The sequence below is a fragment of the Macaca fascicularis genome, chromosome 8 (assembly GCF_037993035.2).
Source record: "Macaca fascicularis isolate 582-1 chromosome 8, T2T-MFA8v1.1".
In the NCBI taxonomy this organism is placed as follows: Eukaryota; Metazoa; Chordata; class Mammalia; order Primates; family Cercopithecidae; genus Macaca; species Macaca fascicularis.
The window spans coordinates 148,165,615-148,179,047 of NC_088382.1; the positions used below are offsets into that span (position 1 = coordinate 148,165,615).

The 13,433-nt window shown below is 49.0% G+C and overlaps 1 protein-coding gene across 1 annotated transcript in view; it reads right to left on the reverse strand.

The window, feature by feature from the left end:
- COL22A1 (collagen type XXII alpha 1 chain) overlaps positions 1 to 13,433 on the reverse strand; it is a 326,468-nt gene that overhangs the window by 10,256 nt on the left and 302,779 nt on the right. The window contains exons 56-60 of the mRNA XM_045398749.2: positions 8,976 to 9,029; positions 7,422 to 7,493; positions 5,783 to 5,818; positions 3,168 to 3,212; positions 179 to 358 (exon numbers count right to left, since the gene is read on the reverse strand). Of these exons, the coding sequence (XP_045254684.2) occupies positions 179 to 358; positions 3,168 to 3,212; positions 5,783 to 5,818; positions 7,422 to 7,493; positions 8,976 to 9,029 (387 nt within the window). The remainder of the gene's footprint in view (positions 1 to 178; positions 359 to 3,167; positions 3,213 to 5,782; positions 5,819 to 7,421; positions 7,494 to 8,975; positions 9,030 to 13,433) is intronic.

Sequence of the window (13,433 nt, forward strand, 5' to 3'; positions counted from 1 at the left end):
CCTTTTTGCAGACAAGGAACGGCAGATTCAGAGAGGAAAGGTAGCCTGCTCCAGGTCACACCTTCAGTCACTGGAAGACTGGGATGTGTAGCCTAGTGCCTCTGAAGTCCACACACTTCCCTGGCTCCCTTTAAGGCCCCGAGGAGCCCCGAGTCCAAAGCCGTACCAGCATCCTTACCCTCAGTCCTGGAAATCCTGGCTGGCCTGGAGGCCCTGGGGGTCCAGCTGGTCCGTTCTCCCCAGGTGGTCCTTGGGGACCCATCAGGCCTGTGTGGCCTTTGTGGCCTGGGATTCCAGGGTCCCCAGGCTGGCCCTTTCCACCAGGAGGTCCTTTGTCACCTTTGATCCCAGGATCTCCCTAAGGAGGCGAGAAGCATATTAGCGTGTGTCTCAGGGCTGGAAACTGTACCCCATGCGGCTGCAAAAGAGGTTCCCCCAGTCTGCCTCTTAGATCACTGAAAGGGAGACCTTGGCCCTGGGTGGCCCATGTGTGGCTTGGGGTAACAAGAGCCCCAGAATCCATCACATGCACCATCCTGATTGTACAAATGAAAACATGGGCAGCCTGGGCAAGATGTTGTGACCCCATCATTAGCAAAAATAATTTTTTAAAAAACTAGCCAGGCACAGTGGCAATTGCCTATAGTCCCAGCTACTTGGAAGGCCAAGGTGGGAAGATCGCTTGAGGCCAGGAGTTTGAGACGACAGTGAGCTATGATCATGCCACTGCACTCCAGCCTGCGTGACAGAGTGAGACTCTGTTTTTTAAAGAAGAAAGGAAAAAGAAAAAGAAAACATGCAGGGCCCAGAGACAGAAAGCCACCAGCCCATGGTCACACAGCTAGTCTATAGAGAACAGGATAAGAATGTTGATTGCAGAATTCCAATCCTATTCTTAATCCCAAGAGTGCAGCTCCTCGGGCTGCCTGGAGAAGGCTGGCCCTGGCAACTGAGACTGATGGTGGAGCTGCTGACCCCTTTCTGGCCTGGTTTTGCTCTCTAGAGACAGTGGTCCTCTCTCAACAGAGGTGACTCCCTCCCAGGTCATCTCCTTCTCCTTTCTCTCAGCTCTAGGGAGTTCACAGAGGATTATCCAATGGCTTCCAACACTGCCTAGGGCTCATCTCTCCCCACAGCTGACCCAGAGTTGGAAGTGCTGGACCAATGATTTAGTAACTATGGCAAGCCCAGGGCAGTCCAGTCCTCCGCCTTTATGTGCTACTGTGTGTTTGACCAGCAAGTTCAAATGGTTGCTTGGTCTGAAAATATGGCACCCACATTCATGGCCTCGGAGATAATGGAACTCCATTGCTGGGATGTAGCAGAGAAAGGGAGGCTCAGGGAGAAAAAGAAGAGACACCATATGGTAACTGTAAATGTGTGGCATGGCTGACAACATGACCCAGAGCCACAGCAAAGGAAAACGGTACAGTCACCACACAATCTCTAACATAGGCACTTAAATGAAAAATGCAAGGAGTGAGACAATAGATAACGTATGATATGCTCATAGTGGGGAGGGGGTTAAATACAAGGTAAATGCACATTTATAACACACACCGCACACAATTCTGTATGCACAGACTCCCTCTGAAAAGATAAAAAGGAAAAGCACTGTGATAGACCCTGGAGACGGGTGGGGCTAAGGGGTGAGACAGAAGAGGCACATAATTTTCGTTGCATTCACTTGTCCTGCAGTTTTCACTGTTGAACAATGTACCTGTATTGCTTTTAATATTTCAACAATAACCCAAAATCAATGAATTCAAAAATAACAATTGAGCAGATCCAAAGAAGTCACTTCAATTTTCCAGGTGTGATGCATTTCACAGGACGTTGCAATCTCTGTCAGTGATCTTGAATTCAGGGGTCTAGTAAAGTCCTGGTATTTGTACACCTGGATGCCAAGGCCCTATCTCATGTGTGGTACAGCATTTTCTATTCATTAAATGTCTCACAATCACTTTGTGGTGACAGCACTTGTCCCATATTTCAAATGTTCCCAGAGTACAAAGAAAAGGGTAGTCTAATGGCTCCCTGGCAATGTGCCATGAAAGCACTTAACAGGCAAAAGGCAAGCTCTCCGCGTATTGATTAGGTATTAAAGAAGAGATGCCATTGGTGGTCTGAGTTCCTTGGCTCTCAACCAAAATTCAAGCCTATATCCTGCGCCAATAGCTCCCACGGGTGCCTGAGTCGCATTCTCGGAGGGGCAGGGGGGAACGTCAACGCCTTCTCAGCCACATGTCCCTCATGTCCCTGGCTCCGTCGCTCAGGAACCAACAGCCACGGGATAGAGGAATCAAAGTCATGGGAAGGAGACAGGAGGAAGATCCAAGGGGGAGAATCCCTGAGACTCTGCCCCCACTTTTCTCACTCCTCTGGCTGTGGGAGAAGCCAGCCGGCTCCCCACCCACCCCACTTGCGAAGAAAGCCGAGATAAATTCTTTTCAGGACCATGGAAAACAAGCGGGGGTGGGCTGGGGGTGCCTGGGACGTCCGTGTCCCTGTCGTGCAACAGTGTGACAGCGTGAGGCTGACCAAACGCAGGATTGTGGGCAAACGAGACACAGAAAGCCTCCAAAGGGAGCAGCAGTCGTGAGTGTGAGAACGCGTCCGCCTTCCACAGGCTCTTCAGCAAAAAAAGAGAGAAAAAGAAGAAAAAAGTATTTTCCCCTGTTGTTTTTTGGAGAAATGAAATGTAAAGAAAGGCTTTCTGAGTATAATGCCAAGGCAATTCATTATGGGAAAATCTGTTCCCTTGTCACCTCCAGCGACAAATTTGGCTCCTGGCAAATTGGCACTTCGGGAGCCGAGCCCATCTCGGCGGGCATTCGCACATGGGGAGAAAGAAATCTGTCAATGTCTCCCAAGGCTTGCCTTTGAATCTCTAATTGTGATGATTTTAGTCCTTAAACTAATAACCAGAAAGGAAAAAAGGAAAAAAATAATAATAACATCAAGTACAAACAATCCTGGGAGGAAAAGAACCTCCCTTTGTGGGGCTGGTGATCATCCAGGAAAAAGTGAACAAAATCACGACAGGTGGCGTGATCCAGGCGGGTGTTTACTAAGTGCTTTGGACAAAGGCCAGGCTCAACATCCCGTGGCCACTGTGCAAAGGTCACATTCGGCGTGTTCAAGGTGCCCGTGCTCTCTCCACTCACCCTTTCTCCTTTGAATCCAGGCTCTCCAGGCTTCCCAGGGACCCCCTGCAAGGAGAAAGCAAGGACAGTCATTGCCCCAGACCCTCTGCACTGGCGTCCTTGCCTCGCTGAATATTGTTCACAGTCCTGCATGCTGAGGACAAGGGATCCTCAAGAGATAAGGTCCCCCGAGGGCTCCTTTCTGATTTATGCCCTCTGATTTATGTGGGGGTGGCACACTGCATCTTCTTTCCTTTCCTCCTGGCACTATCCACCTTTGACTGATGGCACCAGCCCCTGGTTGGCCCCTCCAGATTCCTCCCCTACCTCTTGTGGGATAAACCCCACTCCCTTTAACATGCCCAGGAGGCCCTGCACGAATTGTTGTCTTCAACAGGCTGTCACTGCCCTGGATGGCTCTAGTGCAAGGGACAGACAGTTCTGCCATCTCATGGCCTCTGTTCCTTGTCCTCCCTGTGCCTGCAGCATGCTCCCCACCTCTCTGTCCAGACACCTACTTCCCACCTGGCCTGCAGGTCTCCTCTTCAGGAAGCCCCCTGACCACCCAGCACTTAGAGAAGTGGCCCTCTTCTATGTTCCCACAGTCCCCACCCCCTCCTGGAGGGCAGTCACATCAGAGAACAAAGGACACAGCCCACAGTGCCCACTGCTTCTGTCACGGTCTCCACCTGGAATGTCTCTTTCCTGCCCCTTTGCCCCCAGCTCCTCTGCCATCTCCTCTGTAAAGCATTGGCTAATCCCTCTGGCCAGTGTCCATTCTCATGCATGGGTTACTTTCCTGCCAGCTGACACCTGTCTTTCTCCCCATATATGATGACCAAGGTATGCTTGTCTGCCTGCCTCTTAGACAGCACACATTTGGAAAGCAGAGCTTGATATTGGGAAAGGAAATTCAGCCCAGGGGCTCTTGTCCCATCTCTTGGTTGATAGACTTGGTTGATAGATTGAAGAGAAGAAAGTCAAAGAGAGGACTCTTGACCTCCTCTGAGCCTGGCTATTTCAGCCCCAGAAACATTCACTACATCGCTTTCATGCAGGTGCCATGTTCAGCCCTGAGACCTATGCAGAGGACAGGGATAAGACATGATCCTCATTCTCACAGAGTTCACAGCCTGTCCACGAGGTGGAGGTGGGCAGGAATTGATTCTAACACAAGGCAGACTGATTTAATTTCTGTAACATAATTATCAAAAACTGCCTCGGTATTCCTGGGTGAATCTGTAAGTTGGGAAGCACGGAGCCTTGAAAGTTGGATAAAACTGAACAACAAAAAGTGGCAGGAAAGGCAATCCACATGGGTGGAAGAGTGAGGACCAAGCCTTGGATGGGAGAAGATGGAGACATATTGAGCATGGGGAAGCAGGAGGCTCCCGTTCTAAGGGGAGAGCTAGATCAGACCTGGAAGACCTACGATGCCTGCTTAGCCTAGAATTTATTTGAGAAGTGCAGAGAGAATTTATTTAAGCAGCAGCCCAAGTACAAGCACATGGGGCCGATGCACACTCAGAAATGGGAGCTACAGGTATTTCCTCTTTACCTCAATCCAGACAGCAGAGGAAACAGTGATTGGGCAATGAGTGGATGATACACCCAGTGAGTGGCACCCTGTGGCTGAGGTGAGGAGCAAACACTTTCCAAGCATGAAGCTATCCGATTCAGTTTCAAGCCAGTGACCACCTCCTCGCAGTTAAGAACGTGACCCAAAGGCACAGAGTAAAAATGCATCTTCCTCATTCAAGTGGGAGGATGCAGGCTTTGAAACGGAGAAGCTAATTTCCATAGACCTACTTTCTCTGCATTCAATCATTCTTCTGTTCATCTCTCATCAAATATTTTTGGTATCTAGTCTGTGCTGGTCTCCTGGGCTACAGCAGAACAGAGCAGGGTGCTAAAACCAAGCATCGTGGGGGGGTCTGCTTTGCTTCAGTGTCAAGGAAAGTCGGCAAAAGGAACATTTCAGCTGAGACCTCAGGGTGAGTAGGAATAAGCATGGGAAAAGTGGGCCCTTGGAAAAGAACTTGGCGTGTCTCAGGAGCTAAGAGGCCAGTGACTGGAGCTTAGAGAAGAAGGGGAGTGGTGGGACTGCGGCAGCCTGATTCCACGGAGAGAGCAGGGGGAGGGCTGAGCTGCAGGTTGTACTGCAGCGTCTCCATATGCTTATGCTCTGCAGACCCTCTGCCTGCTGGGTGAAAGACTGTGGAGGGGCAAGACTGGACAAAGGGAGATCCATAAGGGGATCACTGCAGTGTTCAAGTGAGAGCAGGTGACAGATTAGATTAGAGTCCCAGGGGCAGAGACAGAGAGAACTGGACAAAACCAACAGGTATTTTGAAGTCAGAGTTGACAGGATTTGTTAATAGCTTGGATGCTGAGGGATAAACAAATGAAACAGACATATCAAGATGGTGCCCCGGAACCGGCTACATAATCTGTGGGGCTCCTGGCAAAATTAAAACATGAGCCAGTTGTTCAAAAGGCATTAAGGATTTCAAAACAGTGAAGGTAGATAGTGTTAAGGCAAGTGTGGGCCCTTCTAAGCCGAGGGCCTGAGCCTGCATAGACTGCCCATCCATGCGAAAGGGTTGCCAAGGGGTGAGTGGGCATGGGATACTTGCCTCCTTGCCTGGGACTCCTTTCTCTCCTGGTTCTCCCTGGAAAACAGAACAGAATATCAGTGGCTCTGCAGCATCAGCCCAATGTCAGTACTAAGACGGTCTTTAAAACTGACATTTCCATTCAAGTCATGTTCCAGCAAAGACAACAATCGATGGTCTATCTGGCCAAGGACATCCCAGACAGGCTCTCTGGCCAGCCTGTGCAGGGGAAAGCAAAAAATCGCCCCAGGTTAGGAAGAAGAGCCACAGGTTAAGAGCTCCTTGTCAATGGGATGGGTATGACTCCACCAGGAGGGCCTCCAGGATATCAGTTTTACAAATAGTCCTGTTGTGGTCAGGCCTCTCTCAGAAGCAGGCTCACAATGTATGAAACAAGAAGCCAATAAGACACTGGGCTCCAGGTTCAATTCTTGGCTCCTCCACTGTTTGGCTCTGTGACCTGAAACAACCTTCCTACAACTTCCATAAGCTCTCTGTGCCTCAGTGTCTTCATCTGTAAAATGAGAACAGTGGTTGCACCTGCCTCAAGGATTACTGTGAGGTATCAATGTGTTAGTTCTCCTAAAGCACACTGGGCAGCAGCAGGCATGTAGTGAGGGCTGGACAAGCACCCCATTCTTATCATGACTCAGGAGCAATTGCTACAGGGCATCCATAGGAGTGGGTGCCTGGCTGCTCAGTGGCAGCACATTATTAACAAGGGGATGGAGAAGGAGACTTGGCCTTTAGCAAGGGAGTGCATAGGCCCATGTAAAAATCAGTGAATGGGACCATGCAAAGCCTGGGCAGCATGGTAGAAAAGGGTAAGAGGGGCTACCACCTCCAACAGGCTGGGCTTGGCTGGCAGTGGGGCATGCAGAGGGGTCAGAATTCAATTGGAGAGGATGGACAAGAACATGGGCAAGCTCTCTACTCTGGCATGTTGCGTGCAAGCCTCATTCATCAGGTCAGCAGTCCAAGCAGTGGACTGCAATATGCAGATGATACCAGAGGGCTCCACTTGGAAATGTTTGAATCCCTTAGCATCTCTCTGTCCAGAAACTTGGCAAAGATTACCTTACAGCTTCCCCCTAACTTAAGCCATCAAGAGACCTTGACTCAAGGATGAGCTGGAGCGCAAACCTACCACGTGGCTTTGAGTAAATCACCTACGTGTTCTCACCCAGTGGCTCAAACTTGCTCACCTTTACAATTATTTCCAAGCGTCCTTCAAGTTCTAGGATCATGATCAACACCATTGTCCCACCACATGCATTATTACAATGGTTTGTATTTACTGAGCACCTGCAATGGTCAGGAACCATTGCTGATCCCTTTATATGAATGATTTCATTTAATCCTCAGAAGTAGATGCTGTCATTATCCTCATTTGAATAATGAGACAGCTAAAGCATAAGAGGTTACAACACTTTCCTAAGATCTCATGATTAAGGAGTGATGGCACTGAGATTCCCATGCAGGTGTGACCTCGGGGCACTCCACTGTCTCATAAACTGTGATGCAACTTTGACTCCACACCAGGTCACCATGGCCTGAGCAGACAGAACTGAAGACACAGGAGGTGGCAGGGAAGGTACTGCACGTGAACGTCACAACCTGGAGCCAGGTATCTTGGGTTCCATTGGGGTTCTCTGCTTACCGGAGGCCCACGGGGACCCAGGAAGCCAGGAAGTCCTGGGCTGCCATTTTCCCCTTTGCTTCCTTTCTGGCCCTGCAAATAGAAAACAGAATTCCTCAAGGTCATGTACCAACTCAAGCAGATTCGGAAACCTTGTGAGCACTCTGAAATCAAAAGGCCTGAGACATCCACTCAACACACAAATCCTCCTATGATGGAGGGGCATGGGTTAGAAAAAGACACAGGGTCTTGGGACTCCTGGTAGTGCTGTCATAGGAGGGGAAGAAGATGAGAATTCTCCCTGTAGACAGCCGAGGGTCTTTCCGTTCGAAGCAACTCAAACAACCTGGGACAGATATTTAACAAAGACCCTGAGATGTGCGGAGCTCTCCAAGGAGTGCTCTAGTGAGATGGCATACCACTGCCCATGAGGTGGCCAAGCTCACTTGGTAGAATCACATTTTGGGAAAGGACTTCGGGAATCTTTCAACTTCAACTTTTCTGGGGAGCCATCATGCATGGGTCAGTACTTCCAGGATCAACTCTGCACCAGGGGAGGTGATGGGTCCAGTTTCATGACCCAACCCCACCTCCTCTGTTCTGTCTCACCAGCAGCAACAGGTCTCACACCATAGCCCCTGAGGGAGGTCACTATGTTTGCTAGGAAGTTGGATTCCTTTTGTATAGCTGTCCCTAGTCCAACAAGAAGAGGGTCTCTGCTAGGGTAATCAAATGCCCAGTTTGCCTGGAACCAGTAGGTTTCCCAGGATGCAGGATTTTTCCAACTGGGAAAGTTCCTCACAAACTGAGATGCACTGGTCACTGCAGTATCCGAAGTACCAAGGCCTGGTCAGCCCATTGTCCAATACTATTGACATTTGACTCACACCTTGCAGGTGGCCTTCTGAGTCAGGTGGCCAATTTTAGCAACTAAAAATACAAGACGACTAGATTGGAAGGAGACTAGTGGCCGGAGCTTTTCTCATCCAATCCTAGAACCCATTAAGGAACCATCTTCCCCACCATGTCTCCCCACCTACCAGGACTGAACCCCAAATCTTGTATTTGCTATCTAGCTGACCAGGACTCTGCCAATTGGTATGCACCCTCTCTCTACTACCTGCCCATTGAGCTCTCTCTGCTACCTACCTGTTGATCCTTTTTGTCTCCCACCTCCGTCCCTACCTCCATTTCCATGCTGCACACTTTGTCATTCGAGGTGGTAAGGGTTGCTCGGTCTGACCTTGTCCTCACATCCTCTGGAAACATCAAACTTCTACCCTACAACCTCGTTAAACATTTTTTTAAAAAAATATTTGTTTTGGGTGCCTATGGATGTAGACCATAGATGCCTAAGGTTATAGTCAACAAAGAGCCAAGAGTATGATCATATGTACTTTAAACCTTAAAAAAGGGCCCCATGGAGCTTCTTACCTCCAACTTATTTCTACCACTCAAACCCGTATTTCCCCACTGACGCTTCTAGGGACAGAGGCTGGACAATCTGTAATGTGAGCCACAAGCCCTTTCAAAGCTCACCCCAATGCCATCACATAGCAGCCAAAGAGAACTCACGGGGGTTCCTGAAGGGCCAGGCTCTCCTGGAGATCCCGGTGATCCATTCTTGCCCTGGTGGAAAAAACAGGGATAATCATCCTGCCAGGGCATCAAAGAGCAGGACGTGGAACAAAGAGATAGACTGATGCACAGGACTTGGTTTTATACAGAATCTGTTACTCTAGCCAGTGTGGCTCTCAGTCAACCACTTCATATTCAGAGGATGTTTCTCAACTTCTAAAAGGAACTGTAATATTTAATTCATAATATTGTTGTGAAATTAAATGAGTCCGTGGGCATGAAAAAGTCTAGCCTGGTGAGTGGTGCCCACAGCTGAGGCACAGTAAATAATTATGACCACATTCACTTATTCATCTATTCATCCTTCCATTCAGTTGCTGTGCTGAAGAACAAGCAAACCATCTAACACAACCCAGCTTACATGCAATTGCTCACACTGCCACAGTGCTGGTCTCAGCTTAGGGAGCATGTCCATGCCCTTATCTCCTTGGACTCCCCGACTGAGAAGATCATTATACTCTCATTTAAAATAGGTAGATACTGAGGCACAGAGAAGAAAAACGGCCTGTGCAGAGTCATGCAGCTACAAAATGGAAGGTCCATTCACTCCAGATTCCAGGACTGAGGTTTCCAAGTCTAATTCTCTCTAACTTCACAGAGATATTGTGCACATTCATAGTTTTGGCGAACACATTTAACAAATAGGATCCCAGTAGACTAAAAACAAGAAAGCTCAAGAATGTTCCTGGCTACTCCCTTTCAGGATCAGACAAATTTCTATTAAGCCAAAAATTCACAGCTTCAATTCCCCAGGCTGTGTCAGTCTCTTCCTCTGCCCACCACACTCCCCCACTCAGGGCACATTCCCGTTGGCTGCTGTGTCTTTACCTGGCTCTCTTCCTCACCATGAGTAACCCAAAGGCAGAGTCTATGCCTTGTCATTCTTTATATTTCCAGCCTAGGAGAAGAGAGCCTCCTTGTGTGTCTCCAATGCTGTGCCAGACACACAGGAGGTTTGCTGCTAAATAATGAACCAAGGACGTCCTAGAGAATCACTCTCCATTGATCCTTTAACCAAAAAGTGTTAATGCCCTATAATCTGTGAAACATGTATTCACAAATGTGTTGGATTTATGGAAGCATGTTCCAGTATAAAGTAGCTGATGCTGACCGGGCACTTCTTACATACCAGACTTCTTTTTTTTTTTTTTTTTTTTTTTTTTTGAGACGGAGTCTCGCTCTGTCGCCCGGGCTGGAGTGCAGTGGCCGGATCTCGGCTCACTGCAAGCTCCGCCTCCCGGGTTCACGCCATTCTCCTGCCTCAGCCTCCCGTGTAGCTGGGACTACAGGCGCCCGCCACCTCGCCCGGCTAGTTTTTTTTTGTATTTTTTAGTAGAGATGGGGTTTCACATCGTGTTAGCCAGGATGGTCTCGATCTCCTGACCTCGTGATCCGCCCGTCTCGGCCTCCCAAAGTGCTGGGATTACAGGCTTGAGCCACCGCGCCCGGCCCAGACTTCTTCTAAGAGCTTTGCATTTCACATGCATTAACTCACTCACTGCTCACATCAGACCCAAACATCATCACCCTTTTACAAATGGGGAAACTGAGGCTCAGAAATGCTAAGCCACCTGCCTCTGAGGCAAGGGGAGGAGCTGAGATCTGAACATAGGCAGCACTGATTCCATCTCATACTGCTCTGCCCCTCCTTAAGGACATGCCTTATGGGTCAGCGATCATAAATACAGCTTTCATCTTATGCCTCCAAAGCACATGCATGGCCATGGCCTGATGTCACTGGATCCTGCCAGGAATCATACAGCACAGACGTCTTTCTCCCCATATCCCAGAACCCCCTTAACAGACCTGCCAGGGATCGCTGAGCTAGTAAGGTCTAAAATCAGAGCAGCCAGCTGGATTTGTGGACTGCTTACCCGTACTCGGCCCTTCCGCGAACGCTGCATAACGCTTCTCCCTGCACCTTCCTCCGCCCACCAACCCATCTGTGTCCCTCTAAAAATATGTACTTCGCCTTATCCCTATGGAAATTCTCTCTCTCCTCCTTCTTCCTCTAATCTTCTCTTTGCAGGGAGGATAAGGGCCAAGACATTGCAGAGAGGATAAGGGCCAAGACCCAGTAGCATAGGGTGCCAACACAGGCCATGTGCACAGAAGGCAGGGTGGGTGGTTCTGGGCGGCCGCCTGTGCTCTGTGCACTTGAGGCCTATTGGGGCTGGGACCTGGTTCCCTCCCAGGCCACTCCTGTGTCCTGCTCTCCCTCGCCAAGCCCCTTGGGTCTCTGCTTCCCAGGAATGGAAACCACAGCTCCCCTTTTCAACCCTTTTGAGCTCCAAACTCCTATTCTAAGACCCCTCCTTCCAGGATGATCTTTCTGACAAGGACATCTAGCACATGCCAGCCAGGTTGGGTGTTGCAGCTGCAGGCTCTTGAATGAGAATGCTGGGGTCCAAATCCTGGCTGTGTCACTGACTTGCAGTGTGATCTTGGGCACATTACTAGACTTCTCTGTGTCTCCATTTCTCATCTGTGAATGGGGACAGCAATGACACCTGTCTCACAGGGTTTGGGGAGAAAATGAAGGAATCATGTAAATGCCTCATGCAGTCCCCAGCACTGAACTCCACTCCACTGGTGCTTGTTGGAAGCTAGTGGCTGTGAGGTGGTTGCCACATGGGTCATTCTTACCCCGGGGTGGCTGTAGATTTTAGAGAAAGCAAAATGAAAGTTTTCAGGCCACACATACATTCACAATCACCACAACTATTGACGGAGGCACTCTATACATATTCCGTGTCCAGTTCAAAGTTGTGTGAACTTGCCAGAATCCTTCTCCTAACTCAGAAAAGCACAGAAATTACAGTGGAGTAAGAATGAGGCTGTCAGAGAAAGAACTCAGAACTATTCTGTTTTTTAAAAAAGTAGATACTTGGCGAACTTCAGCAGCTCATTTTTAGTATCAAATTCCTTATGATGTACCTGAGAATTGATAGGAGCAAGCTAGAACCACACAGCAGCCTTTGGGGGCCTTGGGATTTTGGGGCCACCCCCCACCCAGCATGTGGTATGTGAAGCCCTTCACAACCTCACCAGGCCAGCTGCTTTCTTCCACCTCACACACCTGTTCTGAGTACTCGCTGCTCGCCAAATGTCACTTCCCAGCCAACCATGGTGGCTTACACCTATAATTTCAGCACTTGGGGAGGCTGAGATGGGAGGACTGCCTGGGCCCAGAAGTCTGAGACCAACTTGGACAACACAGAGAGACCTCATATCTACAGACATTTTTTTAAATAGCTGAGCATGGTGGTATGCACTTGTGGTCCCAGCTACTTGGGAGACTGAGACAGGAGAAGGGCTTGAAACCACGAGGTCAAGGCTGCAGTTAGCTGTGATCATGCCGCTTAAGTCCAGCCTGGGCAACACAGTGAGAGCCTGTCTCAACACAAGAAGGCACTTCCCTTTCCCTCTTCTGTGCCTTTGAATGTGTTTGCACTCATCAATAATTTGATTGCTGCCCGATGCCAAGAGGCCAGGGAGAGAAGCAGAGCAAAGGCCCCTCTTGCCTCCAGGAATGAAGAGGACCTGGCTCGGGGCACATTCCAAGGGCTGGGCACTGTTCTCTCACTTCACTGGATTACCATGCTGGATTCTTACAGTCTCCTTGTTCTGTCCAGATTGCCTCCGTTTTACAGATGAGAAAACTGAGTCCTGGGAGAAGTGAAGAAACTCTCCTAGTTTATGTGATGAATATGGGAGAGGCAGAAATCAAGCCCAGACGGCTGAACTCCAGAATTGGTTGCAAAAGCCCAGTGAGGGAGCTGGGGAGACCCGGTCAGGGCCACCCCACTCTTGGGGGGCTCTGGAGCAGGGTTTCTCAAATTTTTGTCCTTATTACTCCCTCTCCAGTTGCCTTTTTACATATTTTTTCCTAATCTCTCCATATGAAACTTTAATATCACAGCTAAGCTATACATCTGTTTATGTACTGTATTCGTATCTGTATTTGACACATACTCTTTGACACCTCAAGAATCAATGTTTTCCCCGTGGGGTTGATAACACCCCATTGACAGCTCACACCTGTGGAGCCTGGGCTTCAGCTCATTTGAGTCACTGTGGCCCCATCAGGGGAGAAGATGACTCTACCTGGTAAGTTCTGAAAAGATGGGACATCCAAGCTCATAGGATCTGCCACACACCCACTCCCTAGGATCTCGAAGACAAAGCCCACGCTTGTCCACAGTAGGGTGGAGAACACAGGATTTGGCATCAGAAAGTCTTGGTTTCAAACCAACCTAAAGCTCTTACCAGCTGTGTGACCTAGACTTGGGAAATCAATATTCATTCACTTGTTTATTCCATCACTCATTCAAAAAATACACAACATACAAGCAATACAAAATAAGCCAGTTGCAAAAGATAAAGTGTTGTGTA